The sequence below is a fragment of the Oncorhynchus gorbuscha genome, unplaced genomic scaffold (genome assembly GCF_021184085.1).
Source record: "Oncorhynchus gorbuscha isolate QuinsamMale2020 ecotype Even-year unplaced genomic scaffold, OgorEven_v1.0 Un_scaffold_3303, whole genome shotgun sequence".
In the NCBI taxonomy this organism is placed as follows: domain Eukaryota; kingdom Metazoa; phylum Chordata; class Actinopteri; order Salmoniformes; family Salmonidae; genus Oncorhynchus; species Oncorhynchus gorbuscha.
Genome location: NW_025747579.1, coordinates 32,501 through 51,959, shown reverse-complemented (window position 1 = coordinate 51,959; position 19,459 = coordinate 32,501). Strand labels below are relative to the sequence as shown.

Genomic DNA, 19,459 nt, shown 5'->3' with positions numbered 1-19,459 from the left:
TCGCTACCAGTCCGCTCCTGTGTCCACACATCGCAGGTGCTCCGTCGGTTGTCAAACCCACGAGTTTTTCCCAAGGCAGCTCCATCTCATTTACACATCTTGACACCTCTTCATACAAATCATGCCCCATAGTTGTGCCATGCATAGGACGTAAAGCCAAAAACTCCTCTGTCACGCTTAGGCTGGAGTCCACTCCGCGGATGAAAATTGACAACTGGGCAATGTCAGAAATGTCGGTGCTCTCATCCACAGCCAAGGAATATGCAATGAAATCTTTCCCTTTTTCACAAGCTGCTCTTTTAGATTGATGGACAACTGGTCTACTCTCTCGGCAATGGTGTTTCTGCTCAGACTCACATTTAAAAAGAGTTGCCTTTTTTCTGGGCAAACTTCGTCACAAACTTTAATCATGCAGTTTTTGATGAAATCCCCTCCGTAAATGGCCGGGCTGATTTAGCGATCTCTTCTGCCAAAATAAAACTGGCCTTGACAGCAGCCTGGCCTTGTGATTTGGCTTTTTGAACAGAACGCAATAGAGATTTGAGGCCTCGTTTTAATTCCTCTGCCTTTGTAATACTATTTTCCATGTCCATATTCTTGTTTTGTCCGCGTGTTTCGTTTCATGAAAATATCGTCTCAGATTATACTCTCTTTCAGTACCGCCACTTTACCACACAGAAGACACACAGGTTTTCCAGCTACACCTCCGTGAACAAATACTCAGACTCACCTTGTTTGAAACCCCGGTTCTCGATACCTTCCGTTTGCCATTTTTGATGGGTATCTGAAAGTTAATTTTACTGTCGATGTGACAACTGCTGTACCCAATAAGTATGAATAGAAGCAGCCTACTGCTTTCGGTGCGTCACCGTTACGTGTGGGAAATAAGTATTGGTGCGTGTAAAGATCTGCGGGCTGCCGGCTTGCTGCGGTCTGCGGGCGGTTCTAATAGCAAATCAAAAGATCATCAGGGGCCGTAAAAAACCTTCATGGGCCGGATGTGGCCCTTGGGCCTTGTTTCTGACATATGTGCTGTAGAGAATCTGCTCATTCACAACCACTGTTGAGTAGAATGAATCTCCAGACCTCTCTAAGAAACAGACTGGCGCAGAGGAGACCTGGCTGGCCTGAGGGAGACCTGTGGGAGACCCTGTAAGAGAATCTGCTCATTCACAGCCACTGTTGAGTAGGAATGAATCTCCCAGACCTCTAGAAACAAGGCCCAAGCCCAGAAAGGAGACCCTGTGGGCGGCCCTGTAGAGGAAGACCCTGCAGGAGACCCATAATGAGGGAGACCCTGTGAGGAGACCTGTAGAGGAGTCCCTGTAGAGGAGTCCCTGCTCAGGAGTCCCTCACAGGACCACTGTTGAGTAGGAGACCCTGTAGAGGAGTCTCCAGAGGAGTCCTTGTAGAGGAGTCCTGTAGAGGAGTCCCTGTAGACTGGACCCCCAGAGGACCCTGTAGAGGAGTCCTGTAGAGGAGTCCCTGTAGAGAGTCCCTGTGGAGGAGTCCCTGTGACCCTGTAGAGGAGTCCCTGTAGAAAGACCTGGGTAGGAGGAGTCCCTGTAGAAACGACCCTGGGAGGAGTCCCTGAGGAGTCCCTGGGGAGAGGACCCTGTAGAGGAGACCCTGTGGTGAGACCCTGTAGAAAGACCCTGTAGAAACGACCCTGTAGAGTCCCTTTAGAGGAGTCCCTGTAAGAACGACCCTGTAGAAAGACCATGTAGAGGAGTCCCTGAGGAGTCCTGTAGAGAAACTCTCCCTCCAACTCTCCATCTAAAACATATTCTCTCTGACTCATCCTATAAACTGTTTTTTATCAGGCCAGAGATGCTACCGCAGCGGGCGTCAACCACCTTTGAGTGTCAGCGCCAGAACTTGAACATAAATCAACATGGTCCTCTTACCCAGTCATCGCCATCTCCACACATCTCCATAAACTTCCTGTCATGGGAGATACGGGATTCACAGTCTACTTCAACAGCTCTGATAGCAATACGGTTCCATACAGTCGACCAATTATGAGGCTCAGTCTGGGTTCCTCCTCTTTTCCTCCCTCCGTTCCAATTATTACAAAGTGACAGGGTTTCTCTTCCTCTGAAGTCTTCTGGGAGGAAGGGGCGCTGAAGGAGAAACAAGATCAGATCTCCACTCTGCCAGCGGTTTGTTTAATTGTCAATCCTGTGTTACAATGTTAGAATGGCCTAACCAATGTATTCAGCACACGGCTGTGCGTGTTCCTGGGTAAAGTGGCCTGGGTAAGAAAAGGAGGACCTCCCATTTGTTCAGCACAAGCTCTAATTAACAATGTAAGCACCCTCTCAACCCCCATCCCAGAGTACCACAATGATATTTGGAATGTGCGCAATGAAGAACATCTATTGTAATGAATATTTAACTCAACTCTCCTTTATCAGTCTGCCACACTCAGCTGTAGTTTTCAAAAATGACACACTGCATCCAAGACCAATATACCAAGATAGTGAGAGAGTCAACTCTACCAGGACTGAGACAGAGGCTGATATGAAAGTGTCTGACACTACTTTCAAGATGTTCTTCTCCTTAGAAGGAGACAATGTCCTTGTCAAGCTGAACTTCAGAAGAGGCGTGATAAAATGTGTGAGACAACGTTCTTCACCAAAATAATGAGCTCTCATCTCTCGTCTCGGTTTCTTAGCCTGTCTCCTTCACTTACATACTTATTACCGGAAGGGACAAACTGAAAACACGGCTGTGTGGTAACCAGGTAAACCTTACACAAACCAAGGCGGGAACTTTGGAATTGGCCAGAACTCGACCATGTGTGTGTGTGTGTCAGTGTGTAGAGTCCTGTGAATGTGTATAGAGACCGTGCAAAAATGAAAATGAATACAAGGGTTAACTCAGCCACATAGCCACTCTGTTAGCTATTCTGTCCTCACAGCTCTCCCAGGGGTTAGGCTTGACAACTCTCCCAAGGGGTTAGGCTTGACACAACTCTCCCAAGGGGTTTGGCTTGACACAACTCTCCCAAGGGGTTTGGCTTGATCCACAGGTCTCCCAGGGGTTAGGCTTGACACAACTCTCCCAAGGGGTTTGGCTTGATCCACAGGTCTCCCAGGGGTTAGGCTTGACACAACTCTCCCAAGGGGTTTGGCTTGACACCAACTCTCCCAAGGGGTTTGGCTTGACACAACTCTCCCAAGGGGTTTGGCTTGACACAACTCTCCCAAGGGGTTTGGCTTGACACAACTCTCCCAAGGGGTTTGGCTTGACACAACTCTCCCAAGGGGTTTGGCTTGATCCACAACTCTCCCAAGGGGTTTGGCTTGACACAACTCTCCCAAGGGGTTTGGCTTGATCCACAGGTCTCCCAGGGGTTTGGCTTGACACAACTCTCCCAGGGGTTTGGCTTGACACAACTCTCCCAAGGGGTTTGGCTTGATCCACAGGTCTCCCAGGGGTTAGGCTTGACACAGATTTACTAGGGGTTTGGTTTGATCCACAGGTCTCCCAAATAGTTAGGCTTGATCCACAGCTCTCCCAAGGGGTTAGGCTTGACACAACTCTCCCAAGGGGTTTGGTTTGACACAGCTCTCCCAGGGGAGGGCTAAGAGTGTGACACTCTCCCGGGGTTTAAATTTCTGAACTCCCCGACACTGCTGGCAGCCCAACCTTGTTGTCTCCCTGCTTAAGTGGCAGTATTGTTGGCCCCGTCGGTGGTGCGCTCAGAAACTCAGGCCCGTGGCGTTAACACCTCGGGGTACAGGCGCCAGCTCTTTAAGTGTTTGCACTTTGGGCACAAGACACAAAGGAAGCTGGTACTGCTATAGGAGTGTGACTAGGAACGTCTGAAGGCTAGAGGAACATAGTCACACTACCTTACGGACATGTTAAATGACTGATTCAATCATCAAATTGATTCAAACACTACAAATGAACACAACTTGATTTCTGTGCTAATATGGATGGATATAAACAAAGTAACTTATGGCAATGAGATGAAAAAGTATTTCCAGTGAGACAGCCATTTGAGGTCATTTACAGCCATTTGAGATTTACAGCCATTTGAGGTCATCAGCCATTTGAGGTCATTTACAGCCATTTGAGGTCATCAGCCATTTGAGGTCATTTACAGCCATTTGAGGTCATTTACAGCCATTTGAGGTCATTTACAGCCATTTGAGGTCATTTACAGCCATTTGAGGTCATTTACAGCCATTTGAGGTCATTTACAGCATTTACATTTGAGACATTTGATTTATACTGTTGAGTTGGAAGAAATGGGTTCACAAGGAATACACCTTTAAAATCCTCTCTAAGAATAGGGCTTTCGGGTCCAACTCACCTCTCCTCAACAAGCTTGTCTCCCACCATCCATCGGACGTAGGGTGTTGGATAACCCGTCACCACACACGGCAGCAGCAAACTGGCCCCCACCACTTTGGTCACAGGAAGTGGCTCTACCAGGAACTCCAGTTCTCTCTCCTCTCCGGTTTCTGTCCAAACAAAGAACAGGGTTGACCTCTGGTTAACGTGTGTCATCATTCCTCACTTCCAAAGACTCCCATCGTGAGATCTGATCTGGATCAGTAAAATGAACAACACCTCTGGTGACCACTCAGGAGGTCACCCAACTGGCTGAACTGCTTTGCCCAATGTTAACCCCTTGAGATGGCGAAAAGACAGTGACTCTGAAGGTATGATTAACCTCTTAATTAATAACCTCTTAATTAATTTAAGATTTTTTTTTTGTTTTTTGGGGGTCATTTCAAGAAATTAGTTGAAATTCCCTTGCATTAATTTTCAATGTGGCGGCAGGGTAGCCTAGTGGTTAGAGTGTTGGACTAGTAACCGGAAGGTTGCAAGTTCAAACCCCGAGCTGACACGGTACAAATCTGTCGTTCTGCCCTGAACAGGCAGTTAACCCACTGTTCCCAGGCCGTCATTGAAAATAAGAATTTGTTCTTAACTGACTCTCTCTCTCTCGCCATGAGGCCAGGTCAAATGTGTTCATGCTGGAGGTAAATGACTTGAGTGGAGGAGACCATGTACAAGTCTCTCAATGTGTTCAACTGGCAGTAATGTCTGACCACGAGGGGTCTGCACCGAGTATCGGCCACTAGTAGTCTACAGACATAGCAGCGGGAAGTAGTTTGGGCGGGGAAGTGGATGCAGATTATTTGTTGTGCCAGAGCTGAAGATGTCTATAATCGGGGTGCTAATACAGGACTAGTAAAGGCCCACTGCACTAATTTTGTGATTTTTTATTTAATTTTTAAAAATGAATGTATTTGAGTGTTTACCAGCATTCATAACTGTCTGATAACAGTTAATATGATAATACTTGTGGAATATAAAAATACTTGCATGATACGTTTTACAGTTTCTTGAAATACTTTGCAAATGCAACTTATTTCTATGTGAAAACTGAAACGGTCAATTAAGTCCTTTTCCATGTTAGTAGACACTCTTATCCACAGCAACTAATAGTAGTGAGCACATACATTTAATACTGGTCCCCTGTGGGAATCCAACCCACAACCATAGCACATCAGGAACAATGCTCTACCAGATACAAACATATTACTGTAGACACCATGCTCTACCAGATACAACCATAGTACTGTAGACACCATGCTCTACCAGATATAACCATAGTACTGTAGACACCATGCTCTACCAGATACAGCCATAGTACTGTAGACACATAGTACTGTAGACACCATGCTCTACCAGATACAACCATATTAGACTGCTAGACAACCATAGCATCAGACACCATGCTACCAGATACAACCATAGCACTACAGACACCATGCTCTACCAGATACAACCATAGCACTACAGACACCATGCTCTACCAGATACAACCATAGTACTGTAGACACCATGCTCTACCAGATACAACCATAGCACTACAGACACCATGCTCTACCAGATGAGCCACATCATCACACACCACTTGATGTCTCAATGTACTCAATTACTGTAGTGTACATAGTTTTCTTCATGGTGATAGAAAGTCTACAGGTACAACCCTAGAGGACCAGCCTATGTACAACACAGTAATGTACATTTACATTAAGTGGTTTGAAAGGATGGTAAATTAATACTGCACAAATAGTGGTTGTTTTCCATGTTATTTGATCAAGAAAAATATCTAATTTGATGTGGATGTTTTGTGTCTTTGCCCAGAACGTTGAACCTTTTGATGAAAGTGTTTCAGGACAGGGTTTTGTTCTTTCTAGATTCCATTAGAATGACAACAGCAGAGAAAGGAACAGGGAAACGACTGACAATTCTAACGATTGAATGCTGTAAGATACCGTTCTTAATTCTAAACTGGGTGGTTCGAACTCTGAATGCTGATTGGCTGAAAGCCATGGTATATCAGATCGTATACCATGGGAATAACAAAATCATTTTTTACTTGACTTTGGTAACCAGTTTATAATAGCAATAAGGCACCTTGGGGGTTTGTGGTATATGGCCAATATACCACGGCTAAAAACTGTATCCAGGCACTCCACGTTGCGTCTTGCATAAGAACAGCTCTTAGCCGTGGTATATTGGCCGTATACCACATCCCTAAGGCCTTATTGCTTAATTCTACAATTACTGTACCTTTTATTTCCTCTGCCAAAGCAGAGATGCTGAAGAAAGGTTATTGCACGCACTACAGACGTCTAGATCGGTCCTTGTTATATAGTATCTATAGTATTACCTGGCAGTATGTAGAGCTATATAGTATCTATAGTATTACCTGGCAGTATTGTGAGCTGGGCCTCTTCACTGGTCTTGGCGGGCCCAGCGTTCTCCACCATGCAGCGGTAGAGCCCAGCGTCGGCCTCCGAGCGTTGCTCACCACCAGGGCTCCGTTGGGTAGCTGCACCAGCCTAGAGCTCAGCTCCAGGGGCTCACGCTCACGCTCCCACCGGGCTAAAGGCACCAGGTCTGGGTTGACATCGCAGGCCAGAACCTGGCTGTCTCCCAGGCGTATGCTGGCTGCTGCTGGCTGGCTGGAGAACCGGGGCATACCTGGGGAGGAAGCGGGAGGAGGGTTGGTGTTAAGAGTTCATGTTTTTAATTTCTGTTCTGCTGTTGCATTGATGACACATAAGCATGTTTGCGTTGAGAGGAGACGAGAGGAGGAGGAGAGAGAGGAGAGCGAGAGGAGGAGGAGAGCTAGAGCGAGAGAGAGCGAAGAGAGAGGAGGAGGAGAGCGAGAGAGGAGAGCGGAGAGAGAGAGAGAGAGAGAGGAGGAGGAGAGCGAGAGGAGGAGGAGAGCGAGAGAGAGGAGAAGGAGAGCGAGAGAGGGAGGAGAGCGAGAGAGAGGAGGAGAGCGAGAGAGGAGGAGAGCGAGAGAGAGGAGGAGGAGAGCGAGAGAGAGGAGGAGAGCGAGAGAGAGGAGGAGAAGCGAGAGAGGAGGAGAGCGAGCAGAGCGAGAAGGAGGAGAGCGAGAGAGGGAGGACCGAGAGAGAGGAGGAGAGCGAGAGAGAGGAGGAGAGCGAGAGAGAGAAGGAGGAGAGCGAAGAGAGAAGGAGGAGAGCGAGAGAGAGAGGAAGAGAGCGAGAGGAGAGGAGGAAGAGAGGAGGAGAGCGAGAGGAAGAGAGCGAGAGGAAGAGAGCGAGAGAAGGAAGAGAGCAGAGATGAGGAGAGCGAGAGGAGGAGAGCGAGAGGAGGAGGAGAGCGAGAGAGAGAAAGGAGGAGAGAGCGAGGAGAGAAAGAGGAGGAGCGAGAGAGAGAAGGAGGAGAGCGAGAGGAGAAGAGGAGAGCGAGAGGAGACAGGAGAGCGAGGAGAGGAGGACAGAGGAGAGAGAGAAGGAGGAGAGCGAGAGCCTAGGAGGAGGAAGCAGAGGAGGAGAGCGAGAGTAGAAGGAAGAGAGGAGGAGAGCGAGAGGAGGAGAGCGAGAGGAGGAGGAGAGCGAGAGGAGGAGAGCGAGAAAGGAGGAGAGCGAGAGAGAGAAGGAGGAGAGCGAGAGAGAGAAGGAGGAGAGCGAGAGAGAGAAGGAGGAGAGCGAGAGAGAGAAGGAGGAGAGCGAGAGAGAGAAGGAGGAGAGCGAGAGAGAGAAGAGGAGAGCGAGAGAGAGAGCGGAGGAGAGCGAGAGAGAGAGCGGAGGAGAGCGAGAGAGAGCGGAGGAGAGCGAGAGAGAGAGGAGAGAGCGGAGGAGAGCGAGAGAGAGCGTTGGAGAGCGAGAGAGAGAGAGGAGAGCGGAGGAGAGCGAGAGAGAGAGAGAGATGGAGGAGAGCGGAGAGAGCGGAGGAGAGCGGAGGAGAGCGGGAGGGAGAGCGAGAAGAGCGGAGGAGAGCGAGAGAGAGCGAGAGAGCGGAGGAGAGCGAGAGAGAGAGCGAGAGAGAGAGGAGGAGAGCGAGAGAGAGATGCTGAGAGAGAGAGCGGAGGAGAGCGAGAATTCTAAGGAGAGCGGAGAGAGAGGAGAGAGCGAGAGAAGAGGAGAGAGCTGAGAGAGCTGGAGGAGAGCGAGAGAGAGAGAGCGAGAGAGAGAGCAGGGAGAGAGAGCGAGGAGAGCATTTTTTAGGAGGAGAGCGAGAGGAGGAGAGCTTTAGAGTAACCAGAGCGAGAGGAGAGAGCGAGATAGAGAGAGCGGAGAGAGCGAGGAGAGCGAGAGGAGGTTTGTGGGAGGGAGAGAGCGAGAGAGAGCGGAGGAGAGCGAGAGAGAGCAGGAGAGCGAGAGAGAGCGGAGGAGAGCGAGAAGCGGAGCGAGAGAGAGAGGAGCGAGCGAGAGAGAGAGGAGGAGAGCGAGAGAGAGAGGAGGAGCCGGAGGAGAGCGAGAGAGCGGAGGAGAGCGAGAGAGAGAGGAGGAGAGCGAGAGAGAGAGGAGGAGAGCGAGAGAGAGCGGAGGAGAGAGAGAGCGGAGAGAGGAGGAGAGCGAGAGAGGAGAGGGGAGGAGAGCGAGAGAGAGGAGGAGAGCGAGAGAGAGGAGGAGAGCGAGAGAGAAGCGGAGGAGAGCGAGAGAGAGCGGAGGGAGAGCGAGAGAGAGCGGAGGAGAGCAGAGAGAGGAGGGAGGAGAGCGAGAGTAGCGGAGAGGGAGAGCGAGAGAGAGAGGAGGAGAGCAGAGAGAGAGGAGGAGAGCGAGAGAGAGCGGAGGAGTATTAGAGAGGGCAGAGCGAGAGAGAGCTGAGGAGAGCGAGAGAGAGAGGAGGAGAGCGAGAGAGAGAGGAGGAGGCGAGAGAGGAGGAGGAGAGAGAGAGAGAGAGGAGCGAGAGAGAGCGGGAGGAGAGCGAGAGAGAGCGGAGAGGAGAGCGAGAGAGAGCGGAGGAGAGCGAGAGAGAGCGGAGGAGAGCGAGAGGAGAGCGGAGGAGGAGCTCGAGAGAGAGCGGAGGAGAGCGAGAGAGAGAGCGAGAGAGAGCGGAGGGAGAGCGAGAGAGAGCCGGAGGAGAGCGAGAAGAGCGGAGGAGAGAGAGGAGAGAGGAGAGAGCGAGAGAGAGAGGAGGAGGAGAGCGAGAAGGAGAGGAGAGAGAGCGAGAGAGAGCGTAGAGAGCGAGAGAGAGAGGAGGCTGGAGAGAGAGGAGGGCGGAGCAGAGAGAGAGGAGGAGAGCGAGAGGGAGGAGGAGAGCGAGAGGAGAGGGAGAGGAGAGCGAGAGAGAGAGCGAGAGAGGAGGAGAGAGCGAGAGAGAGAGGAGGAGAGCGAGTTCTGAGGAGGAGAGCGAGAGGAGAGAGGAGGAGAGCGAGAGAGAGAGAGGAGAGAGCGAGAGAGAGAGAGGAGAGAGCGAGAGAGAGAGAGGAGGAGAGCGAGAGAGAGAGGAGGAGAGAGAGAGAGAGGAGGGAGAGCGAGAGAGAGGAGGAGGAGAGCGAGAGAGAGAGAGGAGCGAGAGAGAGAGCGAGAGAGGAGAGAGGAGAGAGCGAGAGAGGAGGAGAGCGAGAGAGAGGAGAGCGAGAGAGAGAGAGGAGGAGCGAGAGAGAGAGAGAGAGAGAGAGGAGAGAGGGAGAGGAGAGCGAGAGAGAGAGGAGGAGAGCGAGAGAGAGAGGAGAGCGAGAGAGAGGAGGAGCGAGAGAGGAGGAGAGGAGAGGAGGAGAGCGAGGAGAGAGAGGAGGAGAGCGAGAGAGAGGAGCGAGAGAGAGAGGAGGAGCGAGGAGAGAGAGAGCGAGAGAGAGAGGGAGAGAGAGCGAGAGAGGGAGAGAGCGAGAGAGAGAGAGGAGGAGAGAGAGAGGAGGAGAGCGAGAGAGAGAGAGGAGAGGAGAGCGAGGAGGAGAGCGAGAGAGGAGAGCGAGAGAGGAGAGAGAGAGGAGGAGAGCGAGAGAGGAGAGAGGAGGAGAGCGAGAGAGAGAGGAGAGAGGAGGAGAGAGGAGGAGAGGAGGAGGAGAGAGGAGGAGAGAGGAGGAGAGAGGAGGAGAGCGAGAGAGAGAGGAGAGAGGAGAGCACGAGGAGACAGATCAAAAGAGGCTTGAGTTCTGCCAGTATGCTACTGCCTACAGCTCCACAGCTGTACAACCAGTTTCATCAGGAAATATGCCTACGTATCTGTGTACGAGTGGGCCTGGTCTCAAATCAGACAGAAATGGGACAGAAATACATTTTTCTAAATCCGATCCATTCCTAATCCATGTGTAAGAGGTAATAACCCCAGCCTGAACTACTCCTGGCTGTGATCCACATTGGTGTAAAGTAATGCATGTATCCCTGACAGAACGCTCCAGAACCCAGGGAAGCTCATTTGCTGTAGTGAGAAAAGATTTCACAACACTAATTAAAAGGCTGAATCCACAGGCTGTTTGTGTTCCTCTCCCTACTTTCATCTGTGATAATTATTTCCCGCGTTTAAAGCCATTGATCTGAAACCTCGGTCTATGCCGAGCGGCGTATGTCAAGAAACGACACGGCGACAACATTTTATTTTGAAAGAAACCCTGACCGAAATGGAAACACGGTGCAAGTATACTATAATATAGAAGTTAAACGATCTGGTCTTTAAAAACATTGGGCCACTTCTCTCACACACACACACACACACACACACACACACACACACACACACACACACACACACACACACACACACACACACACACACACACACACACACACACACACACACACACACACACACACACACACACACACACACAGAGAGAGAGAGAGAGAAAATGGGGGAAGAATTCAATGTGAGGCCTGTTAATGTGATGGTGGCCTGTGTGAATGTTTTGGTTGGCCGGGCTGTTTCCTGGCGATGCGGAGTCAGTGGTTGTTGTTTGTTCTGGCTCGGTTGAAGCTGTGTGTCCGCAGACAGGAAGAAGTGTTGAAGCTGTGTGTGTGTGTGTCTCTCTCTCTCTCTCTCTACAGGCTTTGGGCTCCCCTCTCAGGGGTTGGGGTGAGGAAGGTGAGGGAGGTGAGAGAGTGACAGCTCTGGAATATATCCCACTTCAGAGAAGGCTGAGAGCCGAGACCCCCGGGCACCGCTGAGACCCCGTCTTCACTCAGCACCACATCGCTTCTAACTGTTGGTGTGAGAGATGAAGCAGCAACACACAAACAAACACCTCCATAGTGGTGTCGTCATACATACACAAAACAGCCTGGTTTCTATGCTCTCTCTATTACTGTATAAGACAGACAAAGGGAAACACTGCACATTTCTCCACTACACATTCACTCTCACAGTAAAAGTCCACATAGAACCTGAAAGGCCTCTGAGTTGATGTGGCTGCAGTGACAGAGGATCCATCCTATAGTTCTGCCTCTCGGGGAGATTCTGATCTGGAAATGCAGCACTGTGTTCGGTACAGGACATTCTAGGCAGCGAGGAACCGTCAAATACAACCTTGAAAACAAACAATGCCTGAAAGGTGACCTGCCTCCAGATGTGTAATGCATATAGCCTGGCATATACATGGCCGCCCCAGGCCTCACAGCTGCCTGAGGACCCCAGGGACGTCATTAAATAGCTATGTTGGAAAATAGGGAGGAAACTGGGGTTAGTTAGGACGGAACGTCAACAGAGGGAGGGAAAGAACAGAACCGGTACTATATTGTCCATTTAATGGAAACGAAAGGAGACACTATCACAATACCCAACCTCACACACAGGTGGGAGTGTACTTTATCAGCCTGGCTGACTGGCTGGATGACTGGCTGCCTAGATGACTGACTGACCAGTGCCCTGAGCACCTTCCCCATGCTCTTCACTTTGTATTTAGGCCCTGGAGCTACAGTGGTGGCCTCCCTTTCCTGTTGCCACAGTGGTGGCCTCCCTTTCCTGTTGCCACAGTGGTGGCCTCCCTTTCCTGTTGCCACAGTGGTGGCCTCCCTTTCCTGTTGCCACAGTGGTGGCCTCCCTTTCCTGTTGCCTCATCAGATCTGCAGTGGACCTGAGGTGAGTTCATCGATTTGTGTGTCTGTGTCTCTGTGTCTCTGTGTGTGTCTGTGTGTGTCTGTGTGTGTCTGTGTGTGTGTGTGTGTGTGTGTGTGTGTGTGTGTGTGTGTGTGTGTGTGTGTGTGTGTGTGTGTGTGTGTGTGTGTGTGTGCTGTGTGTGTCTGTGTGTGTCTGTGTGGCCTCTGTGTGTGTTGCCTGTCAGATCTGTGTGTGTGTGTGTCTGTGTGTGTCTGTGTGTTTGTGTGTGTGTGTCTGTGTGTGTCTGTGTGTGTCTGTGTGTGTCTGTGTCTGTGTGTGTGTCTGTGTGTGTGTCTGTGTAGACAGGATATTCTAAAGCTAACACTAAATTAATCACGATTCTCCCATTTAATTGACAGGGTGGCTCCTGATTTTCCAGCCGCCTGCCAGACGGTATCTATCACTGCTGCGCCGACGATCTTCACTCTTATTAACACTGAGTGGTGAGATATGCAGTGCTCATATGAATCAGAGCAATAGAGTGATATGCAGTGCAATAGAGTGATATGCAGTGCAAATGCAGGGCAGCTTCCCTGTAGGTCTGTAGTGTACGGAGGTGCAATTAAAAGAACCCATTCCACTCAGACTGCAAACCACACAAACGTCATGTTTGGAGCTCAAGTCAAACTACCAGGGAAGATGACTAAGAAAATCTGCTTAATCTTGCATCATTCCCCGATCTAAAACCTACATTACCTGCATTTGTTGGTAGTAAAAGTAATGATCATTCTGGAGATTAGTGAAACAGCACGGTGTCTGCTTTAAGGACGATACCCATGAAAAGACAGAGGATCTTCCCACCTCTGAGCAAACTGAGCATCACACAATGTGGCTCCTAACATTTTAATTGAAAGCAGGTCTAGAATCAGTAAAGAGAGCTTAACGGAATATGCAGGCTTTAGGGATTTTGTATACTCGATTCAACAGAATTAGACTTTTTTAGAAGCACACACACACACACACACACACAGACAGAGAAAGCTTTAGGAATCTCTCCAACGAAATTCAACAGAATTAGTCTCTTTATGGCAGAAAATAGCTGGCGTTCTCCTTTTGACCAGGAGACATTCCTGGAGAGTTAGTCATGGCTGTTTTTCCAGCCCGTAAAGATCAACTTTCTTTCTCGAAATGAGGGGGGCAGAAAGAAAAAAAGGTTTTTGGAATTGCCCACCGGTGTAAGTTTGTACCTCATACACAGCTATTGAGTTTCAGCAGCACAGGACTGGTTCTCTAACGGGTGTTATATCCGTCTCCCTGTCCGGTCCTGTCAATGCCAATCATCCAAGAGCCATAGCTGGCCAGTGTTTGTAACAGTGGTGTGGACGGAGCAGGGAGACAAATGCCCCGAGGCACTTGAACACAGATGAACATTTTGGGAGAGTCTGTTCCTTAATAATTCAAACTTAAAATAATAAATAAAATAAAATAGTTTTTACAGGAAACGTGCCATTGAAATCAAGACCCCTAATGAAGCCTCACTTAAGTGACTTGTGACAAACGTAGTGGTGCTACCACCCTATAGCATGCCCCTTCTCTCAGGTACACTCTCACACACTGGCTGACCACACCAACAGAACAATCCTTCTTATTGGCTGGACGCTTGATCAGTTCCACCGGGGCACACAGAGCGTGATTTGATAGGATGACCCTGGTTACTGCGGGGGATATTGTCAACACCCTACCCAATAGGAAGACTTAGAACAGTGTGAAGACATGTGATGGATCAGACGTTTCTCTGTGCCAGACTGAGTGATATTGAAGACGCAGCATCACGCATCATGGGGATAATATGCCATGTGTGGGCTATGGTGGGTGTCGTGTCACGTACATTTTTGCATGCTGCAGGGATATTTGCCTTTGTTTAAAATCGCATCTAGGCATCCATAGCCTATTGTTTCTTAAATTCTATGGTCCGTAGCCAATCCCAGCCATGATCCCTTGAGGCCATATTGCCGTTTAAGAGGTCATTCATTCACTTATTCATGGTTTTAGGACGTCGCTGAGAAGGTTCATAATCCTTCCTCTGTTACAATGACTCAGTCAGTCTCTCAACGGTGAGTTCTTTAAAGGCCCGAGGAGGAGGCAGGTAGGCAGTTTTTAAAACACTGATTCACACAATCACAAGCAGCAGATAGACTCATGTTTTCATCCATTTTGTGGCTGTTTACAAAGTATCGGAGAGACTCGGCTGGGGAAGAATTTACAGAAGCTGTTAAGTAATGGTATGAGAAAATAAATCTTTCCCTGGGAAATTGACAGTACTGTACCTCAGAACCTCTGTGTTGGTAGGAAACACCAACGGCGCTCTGTGGGAGGTCAGGGTTCACATGACCAGGAAAAGGAGGAGGAATCGTCTTCACGGGCAATATAAATAACCAGCGACCGTTCCGCAAGACAATCGCTTACATTTCCACCCGCTTTGGCTGTCAAACATTCATTGCCTTGTTACGTAAATCCAAACACAGCAGTCTCCCTCCGAATCAAAGGCGGCCATTTTGTTCCAGTGTTTTTCTCTATTAAATGAGGAGTTAAGGAGACGAGAGACGAGAGCCGAGCTGCGTGTGTGGGCCATGCTAGACAGAATCCTTGGGACGTCACACTGATGTCACCCCATTGACGTTGACATTTCAAATGGTTAACGGTTAAAGTTAGGGATAGGTAAGGGTTAAGCCTTCAGGTAGTGACGTCCCAAGGATACTGAATAGCACTAAAAGTGTGTGTCTGATGTGACCCAGTTCACTGGTGAGTTCAGAGCCTTAAGAGGCGGTGCATATTGCATGACTCCAACACAGGACGATGAATACTTTATACAGTAGGGAGATGAAGACAGCTATGTGCTTGTCTGGCTATCATCCGCATGAGGAAGAGATGCTGTATACACCAGCTTGGTTTGTCAACAAATGCATCCTTCCAATCACAAATGAGTTACAGGTCTGACATCATTGAATGGCTGAAGACATTGGTAGAAACTCGTTCACCTACCCAATTCTGTTAGATAAGTGAAAAGGCAGTGAGGGAAATATACCACCTGCAGTGCCTTAGGAAAGTATTTACACCCCTTGACAATTTCCACATTTTGTTACGTTGCAGCCCTATTCTAAAATGGATTCAATAAATACTTATCCTTGGCAATCTACACACCATACCCCATAATGGCAAAGCAAAAATAGGTTAGAAATGTTTGATTTATTAAAAAAAATATTTAAAAAATAATAACAGAAATAGCTAATTTACATAAGTATTCAGACCCTTTGCTCTGAGACTCAAAGTTGAACATCCTGTATCCATTGATCATCCTTGGAATGTTTCTACAACTTGATTGGAGTCCACCTGTGATAAACACAATTGATTGGACATTATTTGTAAAGGCAGACACCTGTCTATATAAGGTCCCACAGTTGACAGTGCATGTCAGAGCAAAACCAAGCCATGACGTCAAAGGAATTGTCCCTAGAGCTCCGAGACAGGATTGTGTCGAAGCACAGATCTGGGGAAGGGTACCAAAACATTTCTGCAGCATTGAAGGACCAAGAACACAGTGGCCTCCATCCTTCTTAAATGGGTCTGAATACTGAATGCTTAAATGTGATATCAGTTTTTGCTTTGTCATTATGGGGTAGTGTGTGTAGATTGATATATTGATTGATTGATTGAAACTATTTAATCCATTTTAGAATAAGGCTGTAACGTAACAAAGTAGAAAAGGTTCTGGGGTCTAAATACTTCCGAAGGAACTTTATATCTAAAGGAAATCTACCGCATCCTGAAAAGCTGTTTTCTTGGGGCTCCTCCGTAACCAGTTCTCAGTGCAGCAAGAGGGAAAAGAACCAACATCCTCTCTGAGAGGGGCTGTTCTGGACAGCGTCTTATGACCAGTGAAAACACTGAATTCATCTAATAAAGTAGCAGCTGAGGTACTTTGTCATACTACACAAACACCTGACAAACAGTCACATTGAGAACATTATGCGATGACCAGTCTGGCAGCATCTTCACGACAGATTTATCTTGTTAAAAAAAGTGGAAGGGATTTCGAAAGCGTCATATCTTTCATGAAGATGCAACACCATGTCTTGTGATGCCAATCTAGCGACATTACACCAATGTTATCTAGACAGGGTAATTGGCATCAAGCCTGACACGGAATCGACAGAGAACCCCTACTAAAACACACACGGCTATTATTGTACGTGTGTAGAGGAGAGGTTAATTGTATCCACCTGCACGTGTCCTTTATAAGCGTGAGGCGACAGGTGTGATTGTGACAGCTCAGATACAAAACACTAACACAATGCTAGCCTACATACACAAATTGACAGAGGAAACCAAAATGGCCTCTACCGATACCCTATGAAAAGGGGGATATTGAAGAATGAGAATGGCCATACACCAATCATAGAGCTGGCATCAACCCATTAAAACCTATAGAAGCACAAACAGGTTGTTTTTCCTGACCGTGTCAGTTCAGTCCTAAAAACATGGGAGCCGTCACACATCACAAGCCTTCTATAGACTGAACACTCCATAAGTAAGAGACAGAAGATGGATGGCTGACACTGTGGAGGAGAGGCAGCTTCAGACGGGGTAGTTATTTTATCTATTGGACTGGAAATACCAATTCAGGGTGCTGACAGTGACAAGAAAGAATACACTCTGGGCCTGTAACCAACCTCAGCCCTGAGAAAATACAAGACAACCTGTAACCAACCTCAGCCTGAAAATACAAGCCCCTGAAAAATACCAACCTGTAACAACCTCAGCCCTGAGAAAATACAAGACAACCTGTAACCAACCTCAGCCCTGAGAAAATACAAGACAACCTGTAACCAACCTCAGCCCTGAGAAAATACAAGACAACCTGTAACCAACCTCAGCCCTGAGAAAATACAAGACAACCTGTAACCAACCTCAGCCCTGAGAAAATACAAGACAACCTGTAACCAACCTCAGCCCTGAGAAAATACAAGACAACCTGTAACCAACCTCAGCCCAAGAAAATACAAGACAACCTGTAACCAACCTCAGCCCTGAGAAAATACAAGACAACCTGTAACCAACCTCAGCCCTGAGAAAATACAAGACAACCTGTAACCAACCTCAGCCCTGAGAAAATACAAGACAACCTGTAACCAACCTCAGCCCTGAGAAAATACAAGACAACCTGTAACCAACCTCAGCCCTGAGAAAATACAAGACAACCTGTAACCAACCTCAGCCCTGAGAAAATACAAGACAACCTGTAACCAACCTCAGCCCTGAGAAAATACAAGACAACCTGTAACCAACCTTACAACCGTAAGACAACCAAGACAACCATGGTATTTCAGGTCAGATGACGATCACACGTTCTGACTGAATACCAAACAGACTGAAAGACAATGACACCCATTCAACCACTTGGATTGAATGAGGAAGTCGGACTGGTCACTGTACACAAACCACAGCCCTAAATTAACATAGAGTTTGCGCACCGTCAAGTTGAGAACTCTTCTCACCAGAGGGGTTGACAGGAACAACCTGGCTAGTGTGCAGGTGGCCAGAAATCAATGGCGTCTTCACATAGCTGCTGTTAGAAATATCTCCCTGGGACAAGAGACTAAGTGAGCCGTTAAACCGCTTCAGGTGCTGCCCAGATGTTGGAGCTACGTCGAGTTCATAAACATTTAGGAGGGCTGTGTTAGGGTGTGCACGTGTGTGGCGTGTTGGGCCAGAGACCCAGCTGCCTTGAGTCTCAGAATAGGAGCTTCTAAGCGGAGAGTCACATCGTGTTTACAAAGCCTCTCAGTCTTCAGAGAAGTGTTCATACCAAAGGGCTCAGGAAAATGAACTTAGACATAAATCAGGCTAGCTGGGTCAGTGCGAGACGTAACATAGAAACAGTTAGCATGACGGCTAATTTACCACACAGAGCTACCTTGATGGGCAACATTGCTTAGAATTTCCACTATAGGCTGAATGACAATTGTTTAAGCTAAATTCAACTTGATCAATCCAGTCTAGACAACGGCTGACAGTGGCACATAAGAGGACCATGTATCAATCTACTGCCCTGACACACTGGTTGGTTGGTTGGTTGGCACACTGGTTGGTTGGTTGGTTGGTTTGGTTGGTTGGTTGGTTGGTTGGTTGGTTGGCAGTTGGTTGGTTGGCACACTGGTTGGTTGGTTGGCACACTGGTTGGTTGGTTGGCACACTGGTTGGTTGGTTGGCACACTGGTTGGTTGGTTGGTTGGTTACACACTGGTTGGTTGGTTGGCACACTGGTTGGTTGGTTGGTTGGCACACTGGTTGGCGGTTGGTTGGCACACTGGTTGGTTGGTTGGCCACTGGTTGGCCAGTTGGTTGGCCCACTGGTTGGTTGGTCGGTTGGCCCACTGGTTGGTTGGTTGGCCCACTGGTTGGTTGGTTGGTTGGCCCACTGGTTGGTTGGTTGGTTGGCCCACTGGTTGGTTGGTCGGTTGGCCCACTGGTTGGTTGGTCGGTTGGCCCACTGGTTGGTTGGTTGGTTGGCCCACTGGTTGGTTGGTCGGTTGGCCCACTGGTTGGTTGGTCGGTGGCCCACTGGTTGGTTGGTCGGTTGGCCCACTGGTTGGTTGGTCGGTTGGGCCCACTGGTTGGTTGGTCGGTGGGCCCACTGGTTGGTTGGTCGGTGGGCCCACTGGTTGGTTGGTTGGTGGGCCCACTGGTTGGTTGGTTGGTTGGCCCACTGGTTGGTTGGTTGGTTGGCCCACTGGTTGGTTGGTTGGCCCACTGGTTGGTTGGCACACTGGTTGGTTGGCACACTGGTTGGTTGGCACACTGGTTGGTTGGCACACTGGTTGGTTGGTTGGTTGGTTGGTTGGCACAATGGTTGGTTGGCACACTGGTTGGTTGGTTGGTTGGCACACTGGTTGGTTGGTTGGCACACTGGTTGGTTGGCCCACTGGTAGCCTGTCAGTGCCTGCTGGGGGCCCGGGGGAGGAGGCGCTGCAGGGTGCATGGCACAAAGATAAATTGTTTTGAGAGAAATGTTGCGGATGGTGAAAAGGGACAGGATGGTTGCCATGGGAACATCACACACATGTTGTGTGAAGATGATGTGAGATTTGGCTGGCGTGTAGAATTTATCATTTGAAATGATTATAGTGGT

At 48.7% G+C, this 19,459-nt stretch overlaps 1 protein-coding gene and 1 long non-coding RNA gene across 2 annotated transcripts in view; both read right to left on the bottom strand.

Annotated features, from left to right (window-relative positions):
- Positions 1-4,324: 4,324 nt before the first annotated feature.
- On the bottom strand, positions 4,325-18,405 carry LOC124027499 (neogenin-like). The gene is made up of 3 exons (XM_046339913.1): positions 17,826-18,405; positions 6,746-7,020; positions 4,325-4,478 (listed from the first exon to the last, which is right to left on the bottom strand). The coding sequence occupies exons 2-3, from the start codon at positions 7,016-7,018 to the stop codon at positions 4,443-4,445; spliced, it is 309 nt and encodes a 102-aa protein (XP_046195869.1). The 5' UTR covers positions 7,019-7,020; positions 17,826-18,405; the 3' UTR covers positions 4,325-4,442.
- Positions 18,406-19,153: 748 nt separating this feature from the next.
- Positions 19,154-19,459, bottom strand: part of LOC124027498 — a 749-nt gene continuing 443 nt past the window's right edge. Inside the window, exon 3 of the long non-coding RNA XR_006837415.1 lies at positions 19,154-19,296. This is a non-coding gene — a long non-coding RNA (uncharacterized LOC124027498). The remainder of the gene's footprint in view (positions 19,297-19,459) is intronic.

What these genes read in the sequence shown, in the direction of transcription:
- LOC124027499 (XM_046339913.1), bottom strand. Translation starts at nt 7,018, where the DNA reads ATGCCCCGGTTCTCCAGCCAGCCAGCAGCAGCCAGCATACGCCTGGGA. An exon ending in CCAGCTCACAATACTGCCAG is followed by an intron (nt 4,479 to 6,745) that starts GTAATACTATAG and finishes TTGTTTGGACAG; the next exon opens with AAACCGGAGAGGAGAGAGAA.